Here is a 25,648-nt window from a genome sequence, read left to right as displayed (position 1 = left end):
CGAGACGCTGGCGAGGCCGCGCCTGGAGTATTGTGTACAGTTTTAGTTGCCCTTGTAAAAGGGAGACGTCATGTACGCTGGAAAGAGCTCAAGGACGATTCACAGGAGTGTTGTCAGGATTCGAGGGCCTTGAGTTATAGGGAGAGGTTGGGCAGGCTGTGTCTTTGCTTCTTGGAGCGTAGGAAACTGATGGGGAGACCTGAAAGAGGGCATAAATAGGGGAATGCATTGAAGCCTACTTTGCCAGGGAAAGGGAAAGGGAAAAACCCGAGGTATCAGTTTAAAGTGGGAGGAGAGTAGTTTTAAAGGGGACTTGAGGGGTAACTTGTTTTTTTTTGCTGTTTGGGCAATTTGTCCTTTTTCTTGGCATGTTGGCGGTTTGATTTTTTTCTTTGAATGGGTTCCATGGTGTTTCGTTGTTTCATGGCTGTCTATGGGAAGACACTCTCAGGGTTGTATGCTGCATACGTAATTTGCTAATAAATGTACTTTGAATCTTTGCAGTTAAAGGCTTAATGTATGGGGAGGGGGAGTGGTCAATCTCTCTGGGTCTATACTTGTCGGGAGTTTAGAGGGGGAGGGAAATTTCATTGAAACTTACTAGATCCTGAAAGACCCAGATAGAGCGGATTTGGTGAGTATGTTTCTATCAGTCAGAATAGAAGGGTGTCCCTTTAGAACAGAGATGAAGAGGATTTTCTTCAGCTGGAGGCTGGTGAATCTGTGGAATTTATTGCCACAGATGGCTGTGCAGGTCAACTTGACCTGATTGAAACATATAAGGTTATTAAGGGGATTGGACACGCTAGAGGCAGGAAACATGTTCCTGATGTTGGGGGAGTCCAGAACCAGAGGCCACAGTTTAAGAATAAGGGGTAGGCCATTTAGAACGGAGTTGAGGAAAAACTTTTTCACCCAGAGAGTTGTGGATCTATGGAGTGCTCTACCTCAGAAGGCAGTAGAGGCCAATTCTCTGGATGCTTTCAGGAAAGAGTCAGATAGAGCTCTTAAAGATAGTGGAGTCAAGGGATATGGGGAGAGGGCAGGGGACAGGGGTACTGATTGTGGATGATCAGCCAAGATTACATTGAATGGCGGGTGCTGGCTCGAAGGGCCGAATGGCCTACTCCTGCACATATTGTCTATTGTCATCGGGTACATTTATAGCAGGAGACTAGCAGGTTTTAGATTGGTAAGGGGGGTTAAGGGTTACAGGGTAAAGGTGGGAGAATAGAATTGAGAAAGAAAAATATCTCAGCCAAGACGGAATGGTGGAGCAGACTACATGGGCAAAACGGCCTAATTAACTACTATTAACTAGTTTATTTATCATACTTTTTCTCGAAAATGATAGCTGCTTTTGAACTTTGCACAAACTTTTGAACTGCCTGTATGTCCTGGCAGTGTGAACTAAAGTCTCGTTGGTACAGGACGGTTAAGGCATGGCATGGACAGGCCAATTTGAGGCAGTGGGGCCTGGGCCCAGTAATGTGGAACAAGACAATTTTTGGCTGCTGGAGTGCATTCGGAAGGCAATTTGAAGCTGCATAACCGAGAACAGGCAGAGTCAAGGAGGTGGGGCCCAAGGAACAACCCAGGGTTTTACCGATTTAAGAGCAGGGCTGAATTGGAAATGTTGCGCGCGGTCCGAATTGAGGTGATGGATCCAGGGCCCACAGGTGCATTGAAGCGGCTGGGCCCGGGTTCAAGAGCAAGGAAACGATCCGCTGCTCGGCCCGATTTCTGCACCGGGCCAGATTGAAAAGGTCAGGGTGACGGGGATGGAAGCGAGGGGGTGGGCCTTTAGCTTTAGATGTTTACACATCAGAGCGCTGAGCTGAGATCGTGGCCTGCAACTAGTGGGCTCCTGGATCAGCTATGGCTGTGGATTCACTTCAGTTCTGAAAGTCATTTGCTTATTTTTATTCTTCGCATGATTTGTCCTCTCTCTGCACATCGGGCGTTTGACAGCCTTTTTTTTTGAAAATGGGTTTGTTTTAGTTTTGTGGCTGCCTGTAAAGGAGATGAATCTCAATGTTTCATATAGTATCACAAACATGAGAAAATCTGCTGATGCTGCAAGTCCAAAGCAAGACACGCAAAACGCTGGAGAAACTCAGCAGGCCAGGCAGCAGCGTAGGGAAAAGAGTTAACAGTCGACGTTTTGGGCCAAAACCCTTCATCAGGACTGGGACTTTAGGCTCCAGTGGACAAAAATGACCATATATAGTGCACATACTTTAATAATAAATGTACTTTGAACTTGTTTCAGATATGATCTTACATGCAGAGAGCATCATACAGCATAGAAAATGGCCCTTGTCCACACAGTCCACCCAATCATTTGAACTAATTTATTCTGACTGTTTACGACATGCTCTGGGGATGATAGGGGGGGCGGGGGGGCAATTCAAATGCAAAGGAATACAAGCTGCAGAGAGTAGTGGACAACCCAAACCCATCACGGGCACGTGCCTCCACACCTTCAGTAGTATCTACAGCAGGTTCTGCCTCAGGAAGGTCCGCATCATCCAGGCCATGCCATCCTCTCACACAGCAGCTACAGAAGCCGGAAGGCTCACACCAGCAGGCTCAGGAACAGCCACTGCCCTCGGGGCATCAGGGTTTCGAACCGACTGGCACAACCCTAACCCTACCTCGGCGATGGAATGCCACGGACCACCTCTCGCCCTGTCAGGGACTTGTCTCGGCCCCCTTTTATCACTTGAGTCATTGAGTTGAAGGGTCAGGTTATGCGGCAGCTTTGTTTAGGCTGCATCTGCAGCATTCCATTCGGTACTGGTTGCAGAAGTGATTAGCCAGAACGCCGTCTGGCGTAGAGGGCACCAGGACGCTGCCCGGATTAGAGGGTATATGAGCTACAAGATCGGTTTGGACAGCTCGGGGTTGTTTTCTCTGGAGTTGCGTGGGTGGTGAGACCTGATCAAGGTTAATGAAGTTATGAGCGGCATACCTTTCTCCAAAGGGCAAAAGGCATTAGACTTAACAGATTCTTCGGTAGTAGGATTGGACGTGTGTCGGGACGACACCGGTTGCTGTTCCACTGAGGTGAGACAGCATATCAGATATCACTGTGCCTGTTTACCTCATGATGCTCCCCCCTTTGGTGGTATGGAATCTGAGATGGGACGGGGGAACGTGTACCTGGTGAATTGGCCCTGCTGTGGGACGGGTATGGACATAGATTGGGACAGTACTTGTGTACTCCCCTGTGGAAGGGACGGGACATACCTGTGTTCTTGGCGATGTTCTCCAGCAACAGGGGATATTTGTCAGCCTCTGCATCTCGATGGGGATAATATCCTTCAGCTGGAGCCTCCGGCATTGAGGGTTACTCTGGGCGTCCTGTAGGCAAGGCACACAGAATGAGGAACAGAGGAAGGGAGCAAGCCGGAGGGGTGGAAGAGACGGTGGGGCAGGGAGAAGCAGAGAGGGGAAGGACGGAGACGGATAGAGGGGCAACAAGCTAGTGAGAGGGAGAAAGAGACAGAAGGGGAGACGGGGAGCAATAAATGAGAGGGTGGGAGAGAGCTGGAGCGAGAGTGCGAGTGTTAAAAAGAAAGATACAAGGTGAGTTTAAGAGTACCAGTCAGAGAGAATGGGAGTAGTCAATGAGAGAGAAGGGGCAAGACGGGGAGGAGGAGAAGGGCGAGAAGATGGCAAGGCGAGGGGTGAAATGGAAGGGCAGATGGGGGAGGAGGCAAGAGCTGTGTGAGGGGGTGAGATAGGTAAAGGGGAGATGGAAGGTGGGAGGCAGAGGGGAGAGGTGAGGCTGGCAGTAATTGGAGGTGGGGTGAGTGGTTGGAACTGAGGTGAAGTGAGGAATAATCTGCTCCCTCTCTCCTCCTTGGAGATGCAACTCTTCTCGCGCTGCTGGAGATCTCCAATTCCCACTGTCTCTCCATTATTCCAATGTCCTTTTCCCCTCTGTATCTTCAAGACATAAGATCCTTCTTGCTCCACACCCCCCATTAACCATCCCCTCTCCCCCCAAATCTCATGCCCTCTCCCATTTCCTATCACCTCTATCTCTAGCACCCCCACCCCATCTCCCATCCCTCTCCCTCCCCTTCACTTCCTTCTCTCCCCCCACCCAATATCCCTTCTCCCTGGAGACTGAGTATCCCACAGCCTCCAACTCCCCTCCTTCTGCCCCGCTGTCCTGGAGGGCGAGTCCCTACCTGGATGAACTGGCTGAAGCGCAGATCCTTCCTGTTTTTGCTCTTGATCAGCTCCAATGCGTAGGACTGCACGCTGCAGAAACGCGATGCCAGCTTCTTAAACCAGTCTCCCTCGGTCCCGTGGAACTGCAGGGGGGTGGGGGAGGAGACAGCGGGCTGAGCACTGCAGCCTCATTGTTGCCCCGCACTGTCCTGTGTGCACCTCCGAGGTCAGCTCCCTTTGCCGTCCCGCAAACATCCCCGATGTCCGCACCCTGCGCGCTCCCAATGTGCAGACCCCACCCTGCCCCGCACATGACCCCAATGTACGCACAGTGCACTCTCAATTTATACACCCCACGTGTCCCCGATGTACGAACGCCATTCAGTCCCCCGATGCATGCACAGTGCTGTATGTACCGCACAATGTCCCCCCAGATTACCCACCCACACTGTCTCATTCAGATCCTCGCTGTACAAGCCCCACACGGTCTTGTGCTCGTCCCCACGTTCCCTGTAACGTTACCGGTATACAAACCCTGCCCTGTCCCCTCGTGCCTCTCCAATGTACGCACGACACCACGCACACCCTATATACGTCCCTGACGTACGCACCCAGTGCATCCCGCGTGCACCTACCATGGCGAGGAGGGTGTCGCCAATCTCCGTCACCAAGTAATCATTGTCTTCACGAAGCTTCTTCATGTTGTTGTAGAACGAGGCTGTGGCGCGGAGGGAGATGGGCAAGGGGTTAGTGGGGGGAGGGGGTACAGTCCCACAAAACACCCGGCCAGATGGAGGGCAGTAGAAGGGGAACTGCCCGCACCTCCCACCCCTCCTGGCCCCATCACCCCATCCTATCACTGAACCCTCCTCATAACCGACCTCTCCCCCTCAACCTTTGCCTTCCTGTCGGCATCACCAACTCACCCCTCCCATCGTCCACTCCCACTCCATACCCACCTCCACATCTCCATCCCACCCAATTTCTGCCCCTCCAACACCCTTCGCCAAACCCGCCACAGGACTCCCACCCTCGCCTCCCCACCCAGCCCACCTCCTGTACCTCCAGCCCTCGAGGGGTAGGGGACGTACTGTGCACTTCGATGAGCTCGTCCAGGCTGGGGAAGATGCTCTGGAGTTCGGTGTCGGTGAGGATGCTCTCGGCCAGCATGCGTTGGTAGAATACCTCGTACAGCACCTTCAGCATCCTCACGTGGGCATGCTCTGTGATGAACAGTTCTGGGGGGGATAGAGTGGGGGGGGGTCAGATGTGTGTCAAACACTGTTCGCCCCTCTTCTTCTCACCAGTCTTCTCTCCCGTCTGCCCTCCCCTCACGCTACACAATTCTTCACCCCTCCGTCTCCATGTCTCCCTCCGTCCTCTGTCTCTGTTCTCCCTCCATCTCCTTCTCCCTTCGCCCTCCGTCCTCTGTCTCTGTTCTCCCTCCGCCTCCGTCTCTGTTCTCCCTCCGCCTCCGTCTCTGTTCTCCCTCCGCCTCCGTCTCCCTCCGCCCTCTGTCGCCCTGTCTCCCTCCACCCTCCATCTCCCTTTGCCCTTCACCCTCCATCTCCCATACTCTGCTCAGTTCTCCACTCCTCCATGCCCCCTCCCCTTCCACCTTCCATCTCACCTCCTCCCCATCTCCCCTTCTCCATCTAGCCCATCTCCGCACTCTCCATCTTGCTAGCTCCCTTCCTCTCTTCTCCCATATTCTGCTCAGTTCTACCCATCCATCTCCTCTCCCCCAATATCTCCCCAACTCCCTTTCTCCCCTTCTCTGTCTAGCCCACCCCCACACTCCCTCCGCTCCCCCTCCATTTCCCTTCCCTCTTGCTGACCTGCCCTCCCCTTCCTTCTCTCCCTTCCATCTCCTTTTAGCCTTCTCCCGCCAGAGTGGGGAAGTTGCCAAGAGGTTTGTGAATGTCTGGGCAGTGGTGGGGAGAGGTGTGAGTGAAGGACTGTGGGGGTTTGTGGAGGTTGGGGAGAGATGGAGAGGGCAGAAAGAGAGGCAAGGATATTTGGAGGGACGAGTGTGTGGGGCAAGAGAGAAGGGGAGAAAGGTTGGGAAAGGGGGAGGAAGGGGATGTGTATGGAAGAGAGGGGAAGGGGAGGAGTGCGGTAGGGATGGGCTGCGTAGTGTCTCACTCACCGTTGATCACCTCCTGCCGCTTGACCTCGGATTTCCTCAGCCTGAGGAGCTGTTCACCGCTGACCAGCTGCCGCCAGTTTGACGGCTCCGTCTCCAGCGGAGTAACGCGCGGCCCACTGTCCTCAGGCTGGGCAGGCAGAAAGGACGGCTGGCCGTCTGCTCCTCCGCTCCCCCCAGGATCAACGCTGCGGGGCAGATCAAGGGCATCTGTAAGCGTGGCTGGCCAGTAGCGCCAACACACCCGGATGAACGGTAAGGGAGGGGTGGGGGGGAGTGCAGGGAGAAGGTCAGAGAGCAAGAGATAGTGAGGAAAAGGGAAAGGGAGGGGGCTGGTGGGGATGAGGATGGAGGAGGGGAGGATGAGGGAGAAAGTGGGATGGGAGGGTGAGGGTGGGGGCGAGGAAGGGATGGATTAAGGGCTGGAGGGTGGGTGAGAGACGGAAACAGAGTGACAACAAAGACAGAGGCACTGACAGAGAGGGAACGTATCGGGAGACGGGAGAGATACAGACAGGACAGAGAGGGAGACGTGAGGGTAGAGAGGGCAGGAAAGAGCCAGTTGCAGACAACCTTGTGGGTCAAATCGTAAGACAGACGGATGCAGGTGGCTGCTGGGAGCCAGACGGCTGGCAGCAGGTAGACGGACATAGACGGCGAGCAAACGAGACTCGTGACACAGCAGCGATCGGGGAGACAGCTCAGCAGAGAGACAGACGTCTGCCCGCACCCTGGCGCCGAGATGCCAATGTTGTCTCCATCCTGTCGCTACCTTAATCCTCTGGATTAACCTATTCTCTCGCACTCCCTTCCCCTTTTGCATCTTCTCCCAGCTCAGTTCCACCAAGGGGTGTGGGGCAACTCACAGCAGCCATTTAACCCAGCCACCCTGCACACCTTTCTCTGGGTTGTGGGAGGAAACTGGAGCATCTGGAGAAACCATGGGGTCCCAGGGAGAACATAAGGAGATTTGGTAATTCACCAAAGCCTGTTGCAAATTTCTACTGTGGAGAACATTTTGAATGGCAGCCTGCTATGGAGGCTCCAGTGCACGTGGTCACAAGAGGCTGCAGATGGTGGCAGACTCAATCAGCTCCATCGCGGACACCTTCAAAAGGCAGTGCATCCCTCACTAAGGACCCTCACTACCCAGGATACGCTCTCTTCTCTTCAGCACCATCGGGGAGGAAGTACAGGACATCCAACATTTTAGGAACAACTTATTCCCCTCCCCATCAGATTTCTGAACAGTCCATGAACACTGTCTTGCTATTCCTCTTTTGAACAATTTAGCTATTTTTTTTTCAGAATTTTACAGCATTTCGATGTCTTCGTACCGCACTTCTGGCACAAAACAACAAATCTCACAGCAATACACCTCATTGTGATTCAACGTCCGTGAAGAGAGTGCCGATCGAGACTGAACCTGGGGTCTCTGGATGGTAAAACGACCAGAATTCTTCCCACTTTCAGATCCGAGTGACAACCATCATTTACAGTACAGAAGCAGGCCCTTCGGCCCAGCTTGTCCGTACTGACCAAGATTCCAATTTAACTTCTCCTTGCCCATGTTTACCTATCCACGTACCTGTCCAACTCTCTTCTAAGTACTGCAAGTGTACCTGCCTCAACCACTCCCTCCGGCAGCTCATTTCATAGACCCACCATCCTGTGTGTGAAGCCGTTTCCTCTCAGGTCTCAAAATATCGACAATTAAGACTTTCACTCAGTCACTCTCAACGTCACCAAGACCAGGAAACTGATAGTGGACTTCAGGGAATGGAAGTTGGAAGAAACACACACCAGTCCACCTTGAGCGGTCAGCAGTGGAAAGATTGCGGCTTCAGATCACTGGGGAAAAAGAATATGTGTTTTCACTGTATCTATACCCTTCCTGACCGCAGACTCCCATCAGGTCACCCCTCAATCTCCAGGGTATAAAGTCCTCGTCAACGCAATCTTTCCTTGTAACTTCGGCACTCCGAGTCTGGGCCACATCCTCGTAAACCTTTCTAGTTTAGTAACAATATCGAAGCCTTCCATTGGTCGGGGTGGACCATTGATGTGTCCACATTAGTTTAGTAACACCTTTCCATATATCAGGGTGGCAGAAATGGTACACGATTTTTCAAGTGTGGCATCAACAGTCACTCCGATAACGCCCACTAAAAACCCCTCGCGTGATCTCGCCATTGTGCACCACACCTGTTCTTGCTCTGTAAGTTTCAGCCCATCTCACTATCTGACATCAGCCCAAAAGCCCCGTCTCTCCCTCACCTGATTAGATGCAAATTAAAACAGAGGGAATGCCTTGTACATACACTCACACACATACTCACAGGACAGGTGGGGGGGGGGCACAACTGAGTTGGGGGTCTAAGCCTGCACACATGACAAGGTCCCAGAGCCCCCCACTGGCTCCCATGCCCCAACATCCGCCATCTGGATGGGGTGGAGGGTGGGAAGGGTGATTGAGGCCAGTGGGATACCCTGGGAAGGCTGGACGGACATCGTACACGGAAGGACTGGGATTTAGGAGGGGAGGAAGAGGCGGACGGGTTTGGGGACAGGGACACGCGCTGCTTGACCCCTGACTGTGCCAAACCCACTCATCTCCCCAACCATTGACCCAGTGACTTCTCTGTCCCCAACAGTGCTCCCCACCTTTGACCTGTTGATGTTTATCTATTCTATCACCTTCAACTCTCCTTGCCTCTGATCCCTGTGAAATTCTACCCCCGTAACCCTCCACATCCTTGACCTGTTGACCCTTAAACATTCTCACTCAACTCATCTAACCTTTGAACCCAGCCTATGTCTAGGCCTAAAACCGACCCTTTATCCCTTGACCTCTTCCCATCACCCATCTGCGTCCATTTGAGCCCCACGAACTTCCAAACATGCCCAACGACCCTCCCACATTTAATCGTTGACCCTCACACATTCTGCCATCAATTTGACTCCACAAACTTCTGCTCCCTCCAGTGACCCTCCCCACCCTTGAGCTTTACACCACCCATTCCAACCACCTGTGACATCCAGAGCCCACAATGGCTCTCCCGTCCTAGACACCTGGTCGCCACCCCTTCCCACCCCCGAACCTCGACACGGGTGACCCCATACCCCACATCCTCCTAGCAGACCCCCCATGCTGACTCCTTCACGCTCCCGGTCCCTCCACACCTCCTCGGCACCCGTGACCCACCCACCCCCAACATCAACCCTGTCCATTTCTGCTCTATCCCCTCCCCATCTCTGAACCTCTGCAAAATTCCTGAGTCCATTGTCACTTGTCCTTGTAGGTGGGATGACCCCCACCCACCCAAATTCAGTGCCAAGAAGGGCTTACCCACCCATTTACCAGCCCACCCCTGACAGTTCCCACCGCATTGATCTATCCACACCCACCATCCTTACCCTCACCCCTGGGTCAACCTTTGATGTTGGTGAGCTCCTGACCTTCTCACTGATCTTTCTGCAGCCCTTCCCTGCAAAATTTTGACCCCTATAAACTTCCACTCACTCTGCCCACACACCCACCCTACCCCAGCCAAGGGTGCCATGGCACCTACTTCTGACTCTGGAGGTCGGAGGCCCTGGCGGCTGCCTGGACGTCGACGTCACTGCGGGACCGGGGTTGCTTGCCCTTGGCCGTGCCCTTGTGCGATCGCCGGCGGTCACTGTAGGTCCGCAGGCTGGCCGAGCGACCCAGCTTCCCTGACAGTCTTGTGGGAGGTCAGGGCGGGAAGTGGGGCAGCGGGGGAGAGGGAAAAGAATGGGTCATCTGTGGTCGAAGGGGGAGGAGTACGCACCGAGGAGGAAGGGAACGGTGGAGGGCAGAAAGAGAGGGGGAAGGGGGAGGGAGAGGGTGGGCGGGGAGAGGGGGGAGGGGGCCGGCCGGGATGAGAGCGGGGGAGCTGGCGGGTGGAGAGAGGGGGCGCGGGGCGGGTGGGGGGGAGAGAGGGTGAGCAAGAGGAGGGTGCGCAGGAGGAGAGAGAGGGACTGGGCGGGGAGAGGGGGGGAGCGGGGCGGGGGGAGAGAGAGTGTGAGTGGGGGACAGAGTGGGGAGGTCAGCAGATATCTCGTGTCTCAGGGAGATGATTAGGGGAGACGGGTTGGCGGGGTGGGGGGGGAGTGTTGGGAACCGGTGAGTCTGGAACTGAGGTTGACGGGGGTAAGAAAGGTACAAGAGCTTTGGATAGAAAGCAGTTCCGTTTCCAAAAGGGGAGAATTGGAAAGGGCCTGGGAGGGGCGTTTAGCTCGAGGGATGAACGAAGTGGGTAATATCAGAGGGGAGTGGTGGAGTAGGTTATTTCACGCCACAGACACGCAGAATCTACAACAACTTCACCAACCTGGACTTCCTTCTGCAAATAAATATTGCAATCCATTAATAGGCACCCCAGAGACGGGGGGTAAGGAGAAGGGAATGGCAGGCAGTTGTGAAGGGGATGCAAACAGGCCCCCTCACACAGTGAGGAAAGGTGCTCTCAATCCTCGCTGGCTCCTCTATGGCAGAGAATCTTTCAACCCTTACCGGGGGGGGGGGGGGGGGGGGCAGGTGAGGAGGAGATGGTGATTCAGTTTGTTCCTAAAGCCCTGGGATGGGTAGGGGGGTTGGGGTGGGAAGGTGAGGGTACAGCATGAGGAATAGTTTGGTTACAGCTTGGCTCTGAATGTGAGAGAGTGAGTGAGTATGAGAGCCAGTGAGTGAGACTGAGTGACTGAGTTTGTGAGAGTGAGTGAGTATGAGAGAGTGAATATGAGAGAGAGTGAGTGAATATGAGAGAGGAAGAGTGAGTGAATATGAGAGAGAGAGTGAGTGAATATGAGAGAGAGTGAGTGAATATGAGAGAGAGTGAGTGAATATGAGAGAGAGTGAGTGAATATGAGAGAGAGTGAGTGAGTGAATATGAGAGAAGTGAGTGAATATGAGAAAGTGAGTGAGTGAATATGAGAGAGTGAGTGAGTGATAGAGAGAGTGAGTGAGTGAGTATGAGAGCCAGTGAGTATATGAGAATGAGTGAGAGTGAGTGAGTATGAGAGAGAGTGAATATGAGAGAGTGAGTGAGTGAATATGAGAGAGTGAGTGAGTGAATATGAGAGAGAGTGAGTGAGTGAATATGAGAGAGAGTGAGTGAGTGAATATGAGAGAGAGTGAGTGAGTGAATATGAGAGAGAGTGAGTGAGTGAATATGAGAGTGAGTGAGTGAATATGAGAGTGAGTGAGTGATATGAGAGAGTGAGTGAGTGAATATGAGAGTGAGTGAGTGAATATGAGAGAGTGAGTGAGTGAATATGAGAGTGAAGTGAGTGAGTGAATATGAGAGTGAGTGAGTGAGTATGAGAGTGAGTGAGCGAGTATGAGAGTGAGTGAGCGAGTATGAGAGTGAGTGAGCGAGTATGAGAGCGAGCGAGTATGAGAGTGCGAGCGAGTATGAGAGCGAGCGAGTATGAGAGCGAGTATGAGAGCGAGCGAGTGAGAGAGTATGAGAGGCGAGCGAGGTGAGTGAGTATGAGAGCGAGTGAGTGAGTGAGTATGAGAGCGAGTGAGTGAGTGAGTATGAGAGCGAGTGTGTGAGTATGAGAGAGTGAGTATGAGAGTGAGTGAGTGAGTGAATATGGTGAGAGCAAGCACACGTGTGTATGAGACAGTGAGTATGAGAGTGAGTATGTGAGAGTGAGAGAGTGAGTGAGTGAGTATGAGAGCGAGAGAGTGAGTAAGTATGTGAGAGTGAGTATGAGAGTGAGTGAGTGAGTATGAGAGCGAGAGAGTGAGTAAGTATGTGAGAGTGAGTATGAGAGTGAGTGAGGTGAGTGAGTGAGTGAGTATGAGAGTGAGTGAGTGAGTGAAAATGTGAGAGCAAGCACACGTGTGTATGAGACAGTGAGTATGAGAGTGAGTATGTGAGAGTGAGAGAGTGAGTGAGTGAGTATGAGAGCGAGAGAGTGAGTAAGTATGTGAGAGTGAGTATGAGAGTGAGTGAGTGAGTATGAGAGCGAGAGAGTGAGTAAGTATGTGAGAGTGAGTATGAGAGTGAGTGAGTGAGTGAGTGAGTGAGTATGAGAGTGAGTGAGTGAGTGAAAATGTGAGAGCGAGCACACGTGTAACTGAGCAGAGGTGGGCCTGTGTGAGCAGGTGCAAGCAGATGTGCATGAGAGATTGTCTGTGAGTGTGAGAGTCTTTATGAGTGAATTAGTGTGAGTGTGTGAGGGTGAGAGTGATGGCAACTGTATGTGAATGACACCCAGACTCTCTTACACAAACACACAGATTCTCTTACACACCCATCATCTCTCACTCAGAAACACAGCAACTCTCTCTCACACAGTCATTCAGCAAACATACTCTCATCTACACTAAACACACCACTTTCTATACACATCCACTCGCTTGTGAACTGTCACCCACTCACACACACACACTCGATATCTCTCTCTTACACACATCATCTCTCACACAAAAACACAGCCACTGTCAGATCGTTCAGCAAATCTCACGCTTTCATCCACACACACCTCGCCACTGTCTGTACACATCCACTCATCCCAGCATTTGTGAATCGTCCACACTCTCGCTCATTCTCTAGTGAACAAAACACAAGTGTAGAAAACAAAAACTTATTCAGAGCTAATGGAAAGAGGAATGTATTATTAGTACAAAACTGAACAGGCACTTCGGACCACGATATCTACATTAATCCCTTCTGCCTTAACCATGTCTACATTCCTCCGTTCCCTGCACATCTATGTTCCTGTCCAAGAGCCTCTTAAATGCCCCTATCCTATCTGCCTCCATCACCATTTCTGGCAGCACATTCCAAGCACCCAGCACTCTGTGTAAGAACACTTGCCCTGCACGTCCCCATGGGAATGTCCTCCCTCACCTTGAGTGCATGCCCTCTAATATCAAACATTTTGGCCTTGGGGTAAAAGATACTGGAAGTCTACTCCGTCTATTCTCATAATCTTATAGACCTTCGTCAGGCTTCCCTCAGCCTCCAGAGAAACAACCCACGTTTGTCCGTAGCTCAGTCCCGTGTTAAGGAGGGAGTCAGAGGAGAATGGCTAGGCTGCTTCAATATGACAGGTACTGCCTGACCAGCTGAGCTCTTCCAGCAGTGGGTATGTGTTGCACTGGATTTCCAGCATCTGCAGAATCTCCTGAGTTACAGAAACAAGCATTCCCCTCTACAGATGCTGCCCGACCTGCTGAGTTCCTTCAATACTGTGGTTGTGTGTGCGAGTGTTGCCCTGGATAAGCATCTAGATCCAGAGATTTTAAACCACGCAGGCATATTTGCACAAAGACACTCTCCTCTCCTACGGCCCCTTGCTCTGCCTCGTACAGTCACATCTGGGCTTTTGCACACTCACAACCACTCCAGCACATGGACGTTCTCCAAACATGCCGTCCTTCCCCGTATCCACATATTCAATCACACACGCTCGCACGTGAGAGTGCTCGGTCTCCGAGGCACCTTCCCAGCACACAAGTACAGCTTTACAAGTACAGACGGACTCTTGCCCTCGAAGGGAAGGGGTGTCTCATGAAGAACTTCACTCTGCCCCCATACCCTATCCATCCAGAACAGCTCTAACCCCCCTCAATCTCCCAGATGCATTTTGTCAACAATGGGGCAGCCCCTACACTCCAGAACCAGTTCCCTGCCAATCTGCTAGCATTGCCCCTCGCTGAATTCTCACACCCCACACTCTATAAGCCAAGGTAGAGGGATGGAGTAAGAGAGGTGGGTGACAAATAGTGTTTGGGAGGGAGGGTGTGCAGAGAGAATCCTTGCCTCCCCGACACACACACACACACACTCACTGGAGGATGGGGGTCTCCCTCTCTCTCACACACACCCTCACTGGGAGACAGGTCTCTCAGACACGCACACTGACCCTCACCGGGGATGGGGGTCTCCCTCTCTCTCACACACATCCTCACTGGAGAACAGGTCACACACACACACACTCTCTCTCTCACCGGAGAACAAGTCACACACACACACACACTCTCTTCTCTCTCTCTCACTGGAGAACAGGTCACACACACACACACTCTCTTTTTCTCTCTCTCTCTCTCTCACAGGAGGACAGGTCTCTCAGACACACATACAGTCACTCAAGAACAGGTCACGGTCTCTCTCTCACACACACACCCCCTCACTGGAGAACAGGTCACACACACACACTCTCTCTCTCTCACTGGAGGGCAGGTCACTCTCACACACACAGTCACTCAAGAACAGGTCAAGATCTCTCTCACACACACACCCCCCCCTCACTGGAGAACAGGTCACACACACACACACACACACTCTGACCCTCACCGGGGGATGGGGGTCTCCCTCTCTCTCGCACACATCCTCACTGGAGGACAGGTGACACACACACTCTCTCTCTCTCTCTCACTGGAGGACAGGTCACACTCTCTCTCTCTCTCACTGGAGGGCAGGTCACCACACACTCTCTCTCTCTCTCACTGGAGGACAGGTCACACTCTCTCTCTCTCACTGGAGGACAGGTCACACACACTCTCTCTCTCTCTCACTGGAGGACAGGTCACACTCTCTCTCTCTCACTGGAGGACAGGTCACACACACTCTCTCTCTCTCTCACTGGAGGACAGGTCACACTCTCTCTCTCTCACTGGAGGACAGGTCACACTCTCTCTCTCTCACTGGAGGACAGGTCACACACACTCTCTCTCTCTCACTGGAGGACAGGTCACACTCTCTCTCTCTCTCTCACTGGAGGACAGGTCACACTCTCTCTCTCTCTCACTGGAGGACAGGTCACACTCTCTCTCACTGGAGGACAGGTCACACACACACTCTCTCTCTCTCACTGGAGGACAGGTCACACACACTCTCTCTCTCTCTCACTGGAGGACAGGTCACACTCTCTCTCTCTCTCACTGGAGGACAGGTCACACTCTCTCTCTCACTGGAGGACAGGTCACACACTCTCTCTCTCTCTCTTTCTCTCACTGGAGGACAGGTCACACACTCTCTCTCACTGGAGACAGGTCCACACACACACACACACACACACACTCTCTCTCTCTCACTGGAGGACAGGTCACACTCTCTCACTCTCTCTCTCTTTCTCTCACTGGAGGACAGGTCACACACTCTCTCTCACTGGAGAACAGGTCACACACACACACACTCTCTCTCTCTCACTGGAGGACAGGTCACACACACTCTCTCTCTCTCTCACTGGAGGACAGGTCACACTCTCTCTCTCTCTCACTGGAGGACAGGTCACACTCTCTCTCTCATGGAGGACAGGTCACACACTCTCTCTCACTGGAGAACAGGTCACACACACACACACACACTCTCTCTCTCACTGGAGGGCAGGTCACTCTCACACACACACACTCTCTCTGACCCTCACCGTCACACCCACACACCCAACCCCCCCTGCGCAGTCAGCAAAGCGAGGCACCGTACAGGAAGCTCACACAGCGGCAGGAGACGGGTCAGACATGGGCTGGGGGAGGTGTATGCAGGTGGACAACAGGTGTATGGTAAAGGGGAGGGTGGGGAGGGGGGGGTTGGTCTACTCCAGTGGGTGGTGAGGGTGTGTGTATGAGGACAGAGGTGAGCCAAAAACAGGCATGCATGTTGGGGGGGGGGGGGGGGGGATATGGAGGAAGCTTTGTGCAAGCTTCTTCAGTGTGCAGGGTGATCAGACCACAACTCTGCAGATGTCACATTAAAGCTCTAGATGCCAATCTGGCATCCACCAACCCCTTGCTCATGGGTTCCGTCTATGGCTTATGAAAGGCTGGGAACCCCCGATCTCGGTGACCTGTTGGAGTGGCAGACAGGGGTAGACAGTCATGAGAGGGGGAATGCCTGAAAAGGAAGGATGTCAGACACTGGGAAGGGGGTACTGGGTCGGAAAAGGGGGGTTTTAGAGAGGGGTAGGTTTTGGAGGGGAGGGGTGATAGCCACAGAGGGGGCAAAGGTGTCTTTGGCCAGGAAACTCGGGGGCTGTAGGCAAGATGTATGTAAGGAAAGATGGGGGCCACCGACGATGGGTACAGGAAGCTGGGTCATGAGGGAGGAAGGAAGTGTCCCTGGAGAGATGAGGGTAAGGTTTCTGCCCTGCCCCCACTTCCTCCACCCGCAGAGCCAGGTCAGTCTGAAACATTGGCAGAATCTGAAGGCAGAAAGCAGCACAGAGAGCACCCCCCCCCCACCCCCGCCCGCCCGCCACCAATTGTCCCTGCGGCCCAGTCTCCCTTCCCCATCAGCTCAGCCACCTCCCCCCCAACATCGACTCGGGGCCCCCTTTCTGATGCCCCCAGCGCCTGGACACAGGCTCTGACCGACACCCCCTCCCCGCCCCCCCAGCAGACACAGCAGTGGGTGGGAGGGGATGCTGTTAGAGGCATTCCCCCACCCCACCCGGTGAAACACACCTTCCAGATGGTGGCTAAGATTTGCAGCCTCCAGGATGACCTCTACACTGGGGGGTGGTGGAGGGGTGAGCTTGTCTCTCCATTCCTCTCCCTCACTTTCTCTACACTCTTTCACTCAATATTCTCCTACTCTTTCTCACAGTACACCCCTCCCCATCTGTCTCAATGAACCCTCCTCTCAAAAAGTGCCTCTGCTACCGACTCTCAATATCCTTCTCTCCCCTTCTCCCTCCCTCTGATCTCCCTCGAAACCTCTCCTGCTTGTCTTTTTCTCGGCTTCCTCTTTCATCTTTTCTCATTCTTTCTCTCTCCCTCCCTTCCCCCCCTTTAACTCTATCTTTTCTGTCTCTGTCTCCCATACTTTCTCTATCTCTTGTTCCCTCTCTCTCCCTCTCTTCCCCCTCCTTCTCTTTCTCCCTTCCTTCCCTACCTCCCCCCACACCCTACACCAGCGGGCTGCCCAGACAACACCAGGCAGCGACATGGAGACACGAGTTGTACTGCATACAGCTGAGCGCAGACACACGGAGAGCGACACACCTTCATGGCCAGCAGGGGAGCCATCAGCGTTGACACAGGAGCGCTGGGGACGACGGACACGAGAACCAAGAGGGCAAGGCATAAGCAGGTGTGAGACAGGTACAGGGAGAGGGGAAAGGGGGGGAGGGAGAGGGGAAAGAAAAGGGGAGGGAAGAGGGAGAGGGGGAAAGGGGGGGAGGGAGGAGGGGAAAGAAAAGGGGAGGGAAGAGGGAGAGGGGGAAAGGAGGGAGAGGGGGAAGGGGAGAGGGGGAGGAGGGGGAGAGGGGGAGAGGGGGGAGAGGGGTGAGGGGAGAGGGGGAGAGGGGGAGAGGGGGGAGAGGGGGAAAGGGGGAGAGGGGGGACAAGGGGGAGAGGGGGAAAGGGGGAGAGGGGGGAAAGGGGATGTGGAGAGGGGGAGAAGGGGGGAGAGGGGGAAGGGGGAGAGGGTGAGGGAAAGGGGGAGAGGGGGAAAGGGGGGAGAGGGGGAAGGAAAGGGGGAAAGGGGGGAGAGGGGGAAAGGGGGAGAGGGGGAAAGGGGGAGAGGGGGAAAGGGGGAGAGGGGGAAGGGGAGAGTGGGAAGGGGAGAGTGGGAAGGGGGAGAGTGGGAAGGGGAGAGTGGGAAGGGGAGAGAGTGGAAGGGGGAGAGTGGAAAGGGGGGAGAGTGGGAAAGGGGAGAGTGGAAAGGGGAGAGTGGAAAGGGGAGAGTGGAAAGGGGAGAGTGGAAAGGGGAGAGTGGAAAAGGGGAGAGTGGAAAGGGGAGAGGTGGAAAGGGGAGAGTGGAAAGGGGAGATGGAAAGGGGAGAGTGGAAAGGGGAGAGTGGGAAGGGGGAGAGTGGAAAGGGGAGAGTGGAAAGGGGAGATGAGTGGAAAGGGGAGAGTGGAAAGGGGGAGAGTGGAATGGGGAGAGTGGAAAGGGAGTGGGAGTGGGGTGGAGGGAAGGGGAGTGGAAAGGGGAGAGTGGAAAGGGGGAGAGTGGGAAGGGAGAGTGGAAAGGGGAGGAGTGGAAGGGGTGAGGTGGAAAGGGGAGAGTGGAAAGGGGAGAGTGGAAAGGGTGAGAGTGGAAAGGGGAGAGTGGAAAGGGGAGAGTGGAAAGGGTGAGGGGAGTGGAAAGGGGAGAGTGGAAAGGGGAGAGTGGAAAGGGGGAGAGGGGGGGGTGGGGATTAAAGGGGTGGGTTACGGGGAGGGGAAATCGTAGGTAAGAGGTGTCTAGGAATGGGGTCAAGGAGGAGGGGGGGGTCGAGGGGGCCCGAGGAAGAGGGGGGGCTGAAGAAGGCTGAAGGAGAGGGATGAGAGGAAAGAGGTAAGGAGAGGGAGCACATGAGTGAGTTGGAGGTTGATCGAGGAGTGGTAAGGGCTTTCAGCAAGGCAAGCAGTGGCAGGGACTGGAACGAACGACACTCGGACTGACCTCTCGCTCTCGGCGCCGTCTTCGGCTCCACCATCGCCACCGGGGAAGTTGCTCTCCTGCCGATCCCCCTCGCTGGCTGCTCTCCCCGGAGTCCCGAAAGGACTGGCTGTCGTTCTGAGTTCGGCTGGTGCCGGATGTGTTAACTGCGGGGAGAGACGGAGCGAGGGAGAGAGGGAGCGAGGGAGCGAGGGAGCGAGGGAGAGGTTAGTGCAGTCAAGACAGAATTGGCCTGTTTCTGCCTCTCAGTAATCCCTCTCCCCAGTGTCCTCTGTCATTGACTATATCCCCACTGATGTTAATCCATTACTCCCTTACTCCAACCCTGAGTGACCCCTCTCTCTGAGTGCTCTGTGACGGTATCCCCACAGGCGTTAACCCAGCTCTCTCACAGTTCCTCAAAAACCCCTCTCCCTCAGCGCCATGTTACTGAATCATATCCCCAATAACATTAATCCAGCTCCCTCATGCATCCCAACAACCCCTCTCCCCCGAGGTACCGTGTGTCACTGACTATATCCACCACTGATGTAATCCAGCTCCCTCACACTGTCCGTCAGTGACCCCTCTCCCCCAGCCCCCGTATCCCCAATGACATTAATTCTGCTCCCTCACTCCATCCCTCACTCCCCAGTGCCCTGTTCACTGACTGCATCCCTATTGAAGGCGAGGTTGTGTTGGTTAATGATCGTCACATGTACCAAGATTCAGTGAAAAGTTCTTCTTGCATACTGTTCATACTTTTCAGATCATTGAGGTTGTACATTGGGGGTAGAACAAGGGAAAACTGTAACAGAATGCAGAGTGAAATGTACCGGCTACGGACCAAGTGCAGTGCAGGGAAACAGAAATGTGCAAGATCTCAGTGAGGTAGATTATCAGGTCAACTCCACTTTATCGTACTAGTGAACTGTTCAATATCCTGTAACACTGAGGTTGAACTGTCCTTGAACCTGGTGGTATGTGCTTTCAGGCTTTTGTACCTCCTGACTGATTTGGGGGGGGTGGTGGATGGGAGAGGAGAGAATGTCTGGGGTGGGTGGGATCTTTGATTATGCTGGCTGCTTTACTGAGGCAGTGGGAAACGTAGAAGGTCCTTGGAGGGGAGGCTCCATGGACACTGACCCAAGTCCATGACTCTCAGACAGAAGTGCCTTCTATGGGGCAATGATGTGTTGGCGCATGGCCTAGTGGAGAAGGCATCGGTCGGTCTAGTGATCTGAAGGTCACTGGGTCGAGCCTCAGCTGAGGCAGCACGTTGTGTCCTTGAGCAAGGCACTTAACAACACATTGCTCTGCGACGACACCGGTGCCAAGCTGCTTGGGTCCTAGTGCCACCCTTGGACAACATTGGTGGCGTAGAGAGGGGAAGGCTTGCAGCTTGGGCAACTGCTGGTCTCCCATACAACCCTGCCCAGGCCTGCGCCCTGGAAACCTTCCAAGGCACAAATCCATGGTCTCACGAGACTAACGGATGCCTATATATAGGGGCAATGATAAAAATTGGTAAGGGTGGGCAAGCACGTTCCAAATTTCATTCGCCTTCTGAGGAAGTAGAGGCATTGATGAGCTTTAATGGCCATGAGGTCTGTGCGTGGTTGGACCTGGATAGGCTAATGGTGACTGATGTTCGCCTAACCAACCTGAAGCTCTCAACCTCTACACTAATGATGCAGACACGTGCACCACCCCTCTCCCTTCCTAAAGTCAATGCATGGCTCTTTTGTTGATATTGAGGGGGAAGTTCGTTGTCATGACAACATGTTACTCAGCTCTCCATCTCCTTGTGGTCTGACTCATTACTATTTGAGATGAGTGTAGAAGAAGTTCGGGCAGAACCTGGCTGATCTATTTTGTGTACTTCTGATCGGTCCATTACAGTAAGGGTGAGGTCGCAGTAGAGGGGAGTTTCCCCAGGATGTTGCCTGGATTGGAAGATGGGAGAGATTGCCTTCCTTGGAGTGAAGGAGATTGATGAAGTGACCTGATAGAGTCCTACAGCACAGGGTAAACGGGACTAGCTGTGATTGGTCAGCATGGACCAGAGGCTGTGTGACTCCCAAGGACAGGGTCCCAATACGTGAGCAGCTCGTGTAAGGTTGAAAATGTCCCGACTGGCTACATCAGAATTTGAATGCAAGTAGCTCAGAGAGCAGTGGACTCAGCCCACCATCAGTGGTATCTACAGGAGCTGCTGCCTCAAGGCGGCAAAAAGTTTCAAAGTACTTTCAGAGTACGTACATGCCATCAGATGCTACCCTGAGATTCCAGAACACGAGTTGTAGAGCTCTTGAAAGTGAGTCAATCGGTTGTGTTCAGTGATCAGTGTAGAGTTGAGGTGAGTGAAGTTATCTGCTCTGGTTCAGGAGCCTAATGGTTAAAGGACACTAACTGTAATAAACTGAACCTGCTGGTGTGGGACCTAAGGCTCTTGTACCTCTTTCCTGACGGCAACAGTGAGAAGAGAGCATGGCCTGGATGCTGGGAGTCCTCGACGATGGATGCTGCTTTCCTGCGGTAGCGCTCACTGTAGATGTGCTAAATGGTGGAGAGGGCTTTTCCTGTGATGGACTGGGTTGTATCCACCACTTTTTCCTAAGCCTTTTCATTCTTGGGCATTGGTGTTTCAATACCAGGCCATGATGCAACCAGTCAGGATACACTGTGCATCTGTAGAAGTTTGTCAGAGATTTAGGTGACATGCCAATCTTCAGAGAAAGGAGAGGCGCTGTCTTGCTTTCTTTGAAATGGCACTAATTGGTCTCAGGACAGATCTTCTCATGTGATAAAGCCCAGCAATTTAAAGTGACTGACCCTCTCCACACTTACGCTTTAATCTAGTTTCATACTTACACTTTCAATTTTTACTTTACACTTTAATTTTGTTCTTACACTTTATTCTGCACTCTGTATTGATTTCCCTTGTTACCTCAACACACTGTGCAATGATTTGATCTCTCGGTGCCTTGACAGGGAGAATAAAGCATGGCACATTGAACTCTGAATTCAGCCCTCCTCTTCTTATTAACAAAGGGAGCATCATTTTCCAATCTTCCAGTACCTTCCTTGGAGTTTACCAGGTTAGGAAAATTTCAGTCAATGTGTCTACTACAGTTTCTACCATGTTGATTTAGGACTATTGTATGGTTCCTTAGTACGATAAGTAGGACACTTGACCTCACAATCCCCTCGTTACGATCTTGCACCATATTGTCTGCCTGCACTGATCTTTCTCTTTAGCTGTTACACTTTATTCTGCATTCTGTTATTGTTTTACCTTGTTCTGCCTCGATGCACTGTGTAATGATTTGATCAGTATTTAAGACAATCTTTTCATTGTACCTCAGTACACGTGACAATGATAAAGCAATTACAGTTCTGAACCAGGTCAGAAACCACGTACCTGACTCTCCCTCGACATCATCCCTTGACGGGACACTCGCCGGTGTCAATGTCGCTGCTGAGTCCGAAGCATCCACACTCGCCTTGTGCTTCCCGACCAGGCTGTCCGACTGAAACCGTGAAGTCAGGCCGGAGTTCTTCCTGTCGATGGCCATCTTGACTGCAGAGAACAAGGAGGAGACGAGAAGGGCTGTGATTGTGGTAACTACAAAGACAGAAGGCCGAGCCCCTTGCCCCTTTCCCAAAACCTCCGCCGGCCACCCCAGGATTTCGGGGAATGCATTCATAGCATGCAACAGCCTTGGGGGAAGGGTGAGAAATAATGATCAGAGATCATGCACTAAAACCAATCACCTTCGTTAATGATTCGTCATTAGTAGGGAAGGGTCACCAGGGCAGCAAGGAGATGCATTGGCGAGGAGCCAGTCACTTGCACCCACCTCTAAAAAACGCATTCTGGCAACTTCCGGGGCTAGGGGAAGGGAAGGGTTGAGTAGGATGGGGGGGAAGAGGGAGAGGAGAAAGGTTGAAGGCAAGGGCCTGTGTCCAACAGCAGTAGGTCGAAGACAGTTGCTCAAACTTGAACCTCAGCCTCCCTTTACACCTTCCGCTACTGAGTGTCCCAACGATCCTTCCCCAAACTTCCTTCCACAGGGCTGGGTGTGCTCAAGAGGAGAAGGTTTGCTTGACAGGAGAATGTAAGGACACTACTGGTTCTAGCGGAACCTCAGATGGCAGAGGAGCGCAGGGGTGAGGTAGATCGGCTGATCAAGCTGCAACGACAGGCTTGCTTTCAATGTCACAAGACCAAGGACTTCAGGAGGCTGAAGTCGAGAGAGCACACACCAGTCCTCAGTGAGAGACAGGACGTGCTGAGCAGTGGCCGTACGAAGCCGCGATGCATTTGGATAGGATGCTTTCTGAAATGTGTCTGTAAAAACTGGCAAGTGTTGATGGAGACGCGCTGAGTTTCCTTAGCCTCCTGAGGAAGTAGAGGTCCTGGCGAACTTTCTACGTGCTCGGACCAGGACGGGCTACTGGTGATGGTTACTCCCAGGAACTTGACGCTGTCAAACCTCCTGGCACCGCTGAGCGTAGACGAAGAGGATGCTTGGGGGGGGCCCTGACTCAAAATAGAAGGGCATTCCTCCAGAACAGAGATGAGCAGGAACTCCTTTAGCCCGGGGGGGGGGAGGTTGCTCTGTGTGATTCATTGTCAGATGGCTGTGGAGATCAAATCTTTGGGTCAATTTAAAGCAGAGGTTGACGGGGCTTTTCCAGAAATCCAGGAGAATGGCAGCAAGGGAAAATAAATCAGCCATGATGGCAGAACACCCCTGATGGGCCAAATGGTCTGATTCTGCTCCTCCGTCAAATCGTCTACAGAACGTGCTGCCAGGCACGTCGGTGGAAACTGGAGCTGCTGGGGGAAAGCCGAGGGTGGCAGGAAAATCCTGCAGGTTCCACACAGGCAGATGGTCATGAACGGAACTGGGGCTCTCCAAAATCTGTAAGCTCCGAGGAAGGACACAAGGAGAACCTCAAGGACGGGTACAAGGGTTTTCTCGGGGTGGGGGTGGGGTGGGTAGGAAATTGACGGAAGAGTTAGTTCAGAGGAGGTACATGCAGACTCCCCACCTACCCTCCCCCCCAAGGGTGTGGGTGGGCAGGACATGGACACATGCTGGCCGGTGCAGGGATGAGGGGGATTCTACCTGAATCCGGCCGCGGCTCGACGCCTGAAAGACAAGGAGCAGAGACACCATAGTGAGCGGTCAGGTGAGGACTGGAGGGTAGGAGGAAGTGTGGGGTGAGGAGGAAGGGGGAGGCAAGTGGGGAGAGGGTGGAGAAAGGAGAGGAAGGTGGGGAGAGTGGGAGAGGAGAAGGGGAGGGAGGAAAGGAGGATGGGGAAGTTGCGAGAGGAGGAAGGGGTAGAGAGGGAGGAGAGAAAGAGGGGCTGGGGATATGGTGGTGGGGAAAGAGACGGTGAGGAAGGGACGGGGGGATGAGGGAGGGTAGCAGGAAGGACAAAAAGTTCACAAAGAGGGGATCAGAGAGACATTCTTGACCCCAGTTGAACTGATACCCACCCTGACCTTCACAGACTGTTCCCTCCATTCCTGCTGGTGGGGTTGTCATGTGTCCACTCCACTTCTTCCAACCCCATCTTACTCCACTTTGCCCTCACCCCACACTGCGGTTGAGTCGCTGTTCCCCCTCCACCTCTGACTCATCCTGCACCAACACACAAACCCCCACCATTGCTGGTCAATCCTACTTCTCCCCCACCCACAGCTGGTTAAGGGGAGATTCTGATTCCTTCCCTTCCCACCCACCCACCACCTCCCCTCATCTTCCAACCCTCCCCTTCCTCTCCTCTCACTGTTGGCGAGGTCATTCATTCCACCCGACTCTCATCACCAACCCTCCTCCTCTGCACCACCCCTGCATTTCCCTCATCCCCTCTACTCTCTTCTTCATCCCCCCTCCGCCTCTCTGCCCCTACCGCCTCACCCACCCTCCAGCACCCTTTCCCCACTCAGTGTAGGTTGGGTGACTTGTCCTCCCCCGACCCAGTTCCCTCACCCTGTCCCCCCACCCACTCTCTGCCAGACGAGCTGTTTGGATCCTGTTCCCATTCCTCCTCATCGCACCACCAACACCACTCCCTCCTTCTCTTCCCTCACCCTACCCCCCTCCATTCCTACTGCCGGACGGGATCATCAAGTTCTTCCCCCCACCCCTCACCGCCCCTGCCGATGCCACCTTATAACCCCTTCTCCACAGGCCCCTCCTCTCTTACTTCTCGAGTTATCCCCCACCTCCTTGAACCCCTCCCTCCCCCGCCCCCCCAGCCCACTCATTAGCCGCCTGGTTGTTCCGAATATTCTTCCCCTGTATGGGCCTTCACACGCCCCCCACTTCAACCCTCTCCTCCCTTCCCCTGCGCCCACACTCACTGCTGGTGGGGTCGTTGCGAGTCTGCCTCCGCAGGTCCAGGATGCTGCCGATCCCCTTCCTCTTCTTCTCATCGGCCTTCACTACTTCCACCTCCTTACGGGGGTTGGCACCCTGTGGGGGTTGGCGGGGAGAGCCAGACTCAGTCCACAGACAAACCCCCACCCCTCCCGCTCCCACACGCTCCTCAGGCGACGCTGGGGAAGGGGGAGGCTCATTGTCGGGGGGGAAGAGGGGAAATACACTCTACTCCCACACTTCCAACCACTGCTGGATGAGTTAGGAACTTTGGAAAATCAGAGAGACCCACCATCTGACCCAGGAGTATTGCAGGAAGAGGTGGGGGGGAATAAGGCATCCCAGTCCCCAGGAGAATCCCACTCCCAAAGAGCGGATGCAAGACAGGGAGGTGGGGCTCAGGGGGAGGAGGGTTGGGCAGGCATAAGGGGAAGGGCTAAATAGTCCATCCAGGTAAATCAGAGGTTAGTGAAGACGGGAAATTAACCTATTTTCACACAGGGCTACAGGAAGAGAGCGGGACAGTGACTGATACGGGGCTACGGGAGGCAGCTGGGGAGCTCGATTAGTTTGG

General features: G+C 53.6%; 1 protein-coding gene across 1 annotated transcript in view; it reads right to left on the bottom strand.

The window, feature by feature from the left end:
• The window catches only part of arhgef1 (Rho guanine nucleotide exchange factor (GEF) 1), an 88,595-nt gene that overhangs the window by 30,734 nt on the left and 32,213 nt on the right, over window positions 1-25,648 (bottom strand). The window contains 13 exon segments of the mRNA XM_073045720.1: window positions 3,253-3,294; window positions 3,297-3,366; window positions 4,203-4,328; window positions 4,821-4,903; window positions 5,277-5,423; window positions 6,335-6,519; window positions 9,904-10,056; window positions 12,851-12,917; window positions 17,274-17,355; window positions 18,700-18,842; window positions 22,100-22,258; window positions 23,814-23,837; window positions 25,059-25,170. Of these exon segments, the coding sequence (XP_072901821.1) occupies window positions 3,253-3,294; window positions 3,297-3,366; window positions 4,203-4,328; window positions 4,821-4,903; window positions 5,277-5,423; window positions 6,335-6,519; window positions 9,904-10,056; window positions 12,851-12,917; window positions 17,274-17,355; window positions 18,700-18,842; window positions 22,100-22,258; window positions 23,814-23,837; window positions 25,059-25,170 (1,393 nt within the window).

This window comes from Hemitrygon akajei, chromosome 1 (assembly GCF_048418815.1).
Source record: "Hemitrygon akajei chromosome 1, sHemAka1.3, whole genome shotgun sequence".
Taxonomy (NCBI): Eukaryota; Metazoa; Chordata; class Chondrichthyes; order Myliobatiformes; family Dasyatidae; genus Hemitrygon; species Hemitrygon akajei.
Note: the sequence above shows the minus strand (reverse complement) of the source record. Positions and strands in the feature narration are given on the sequence as shown.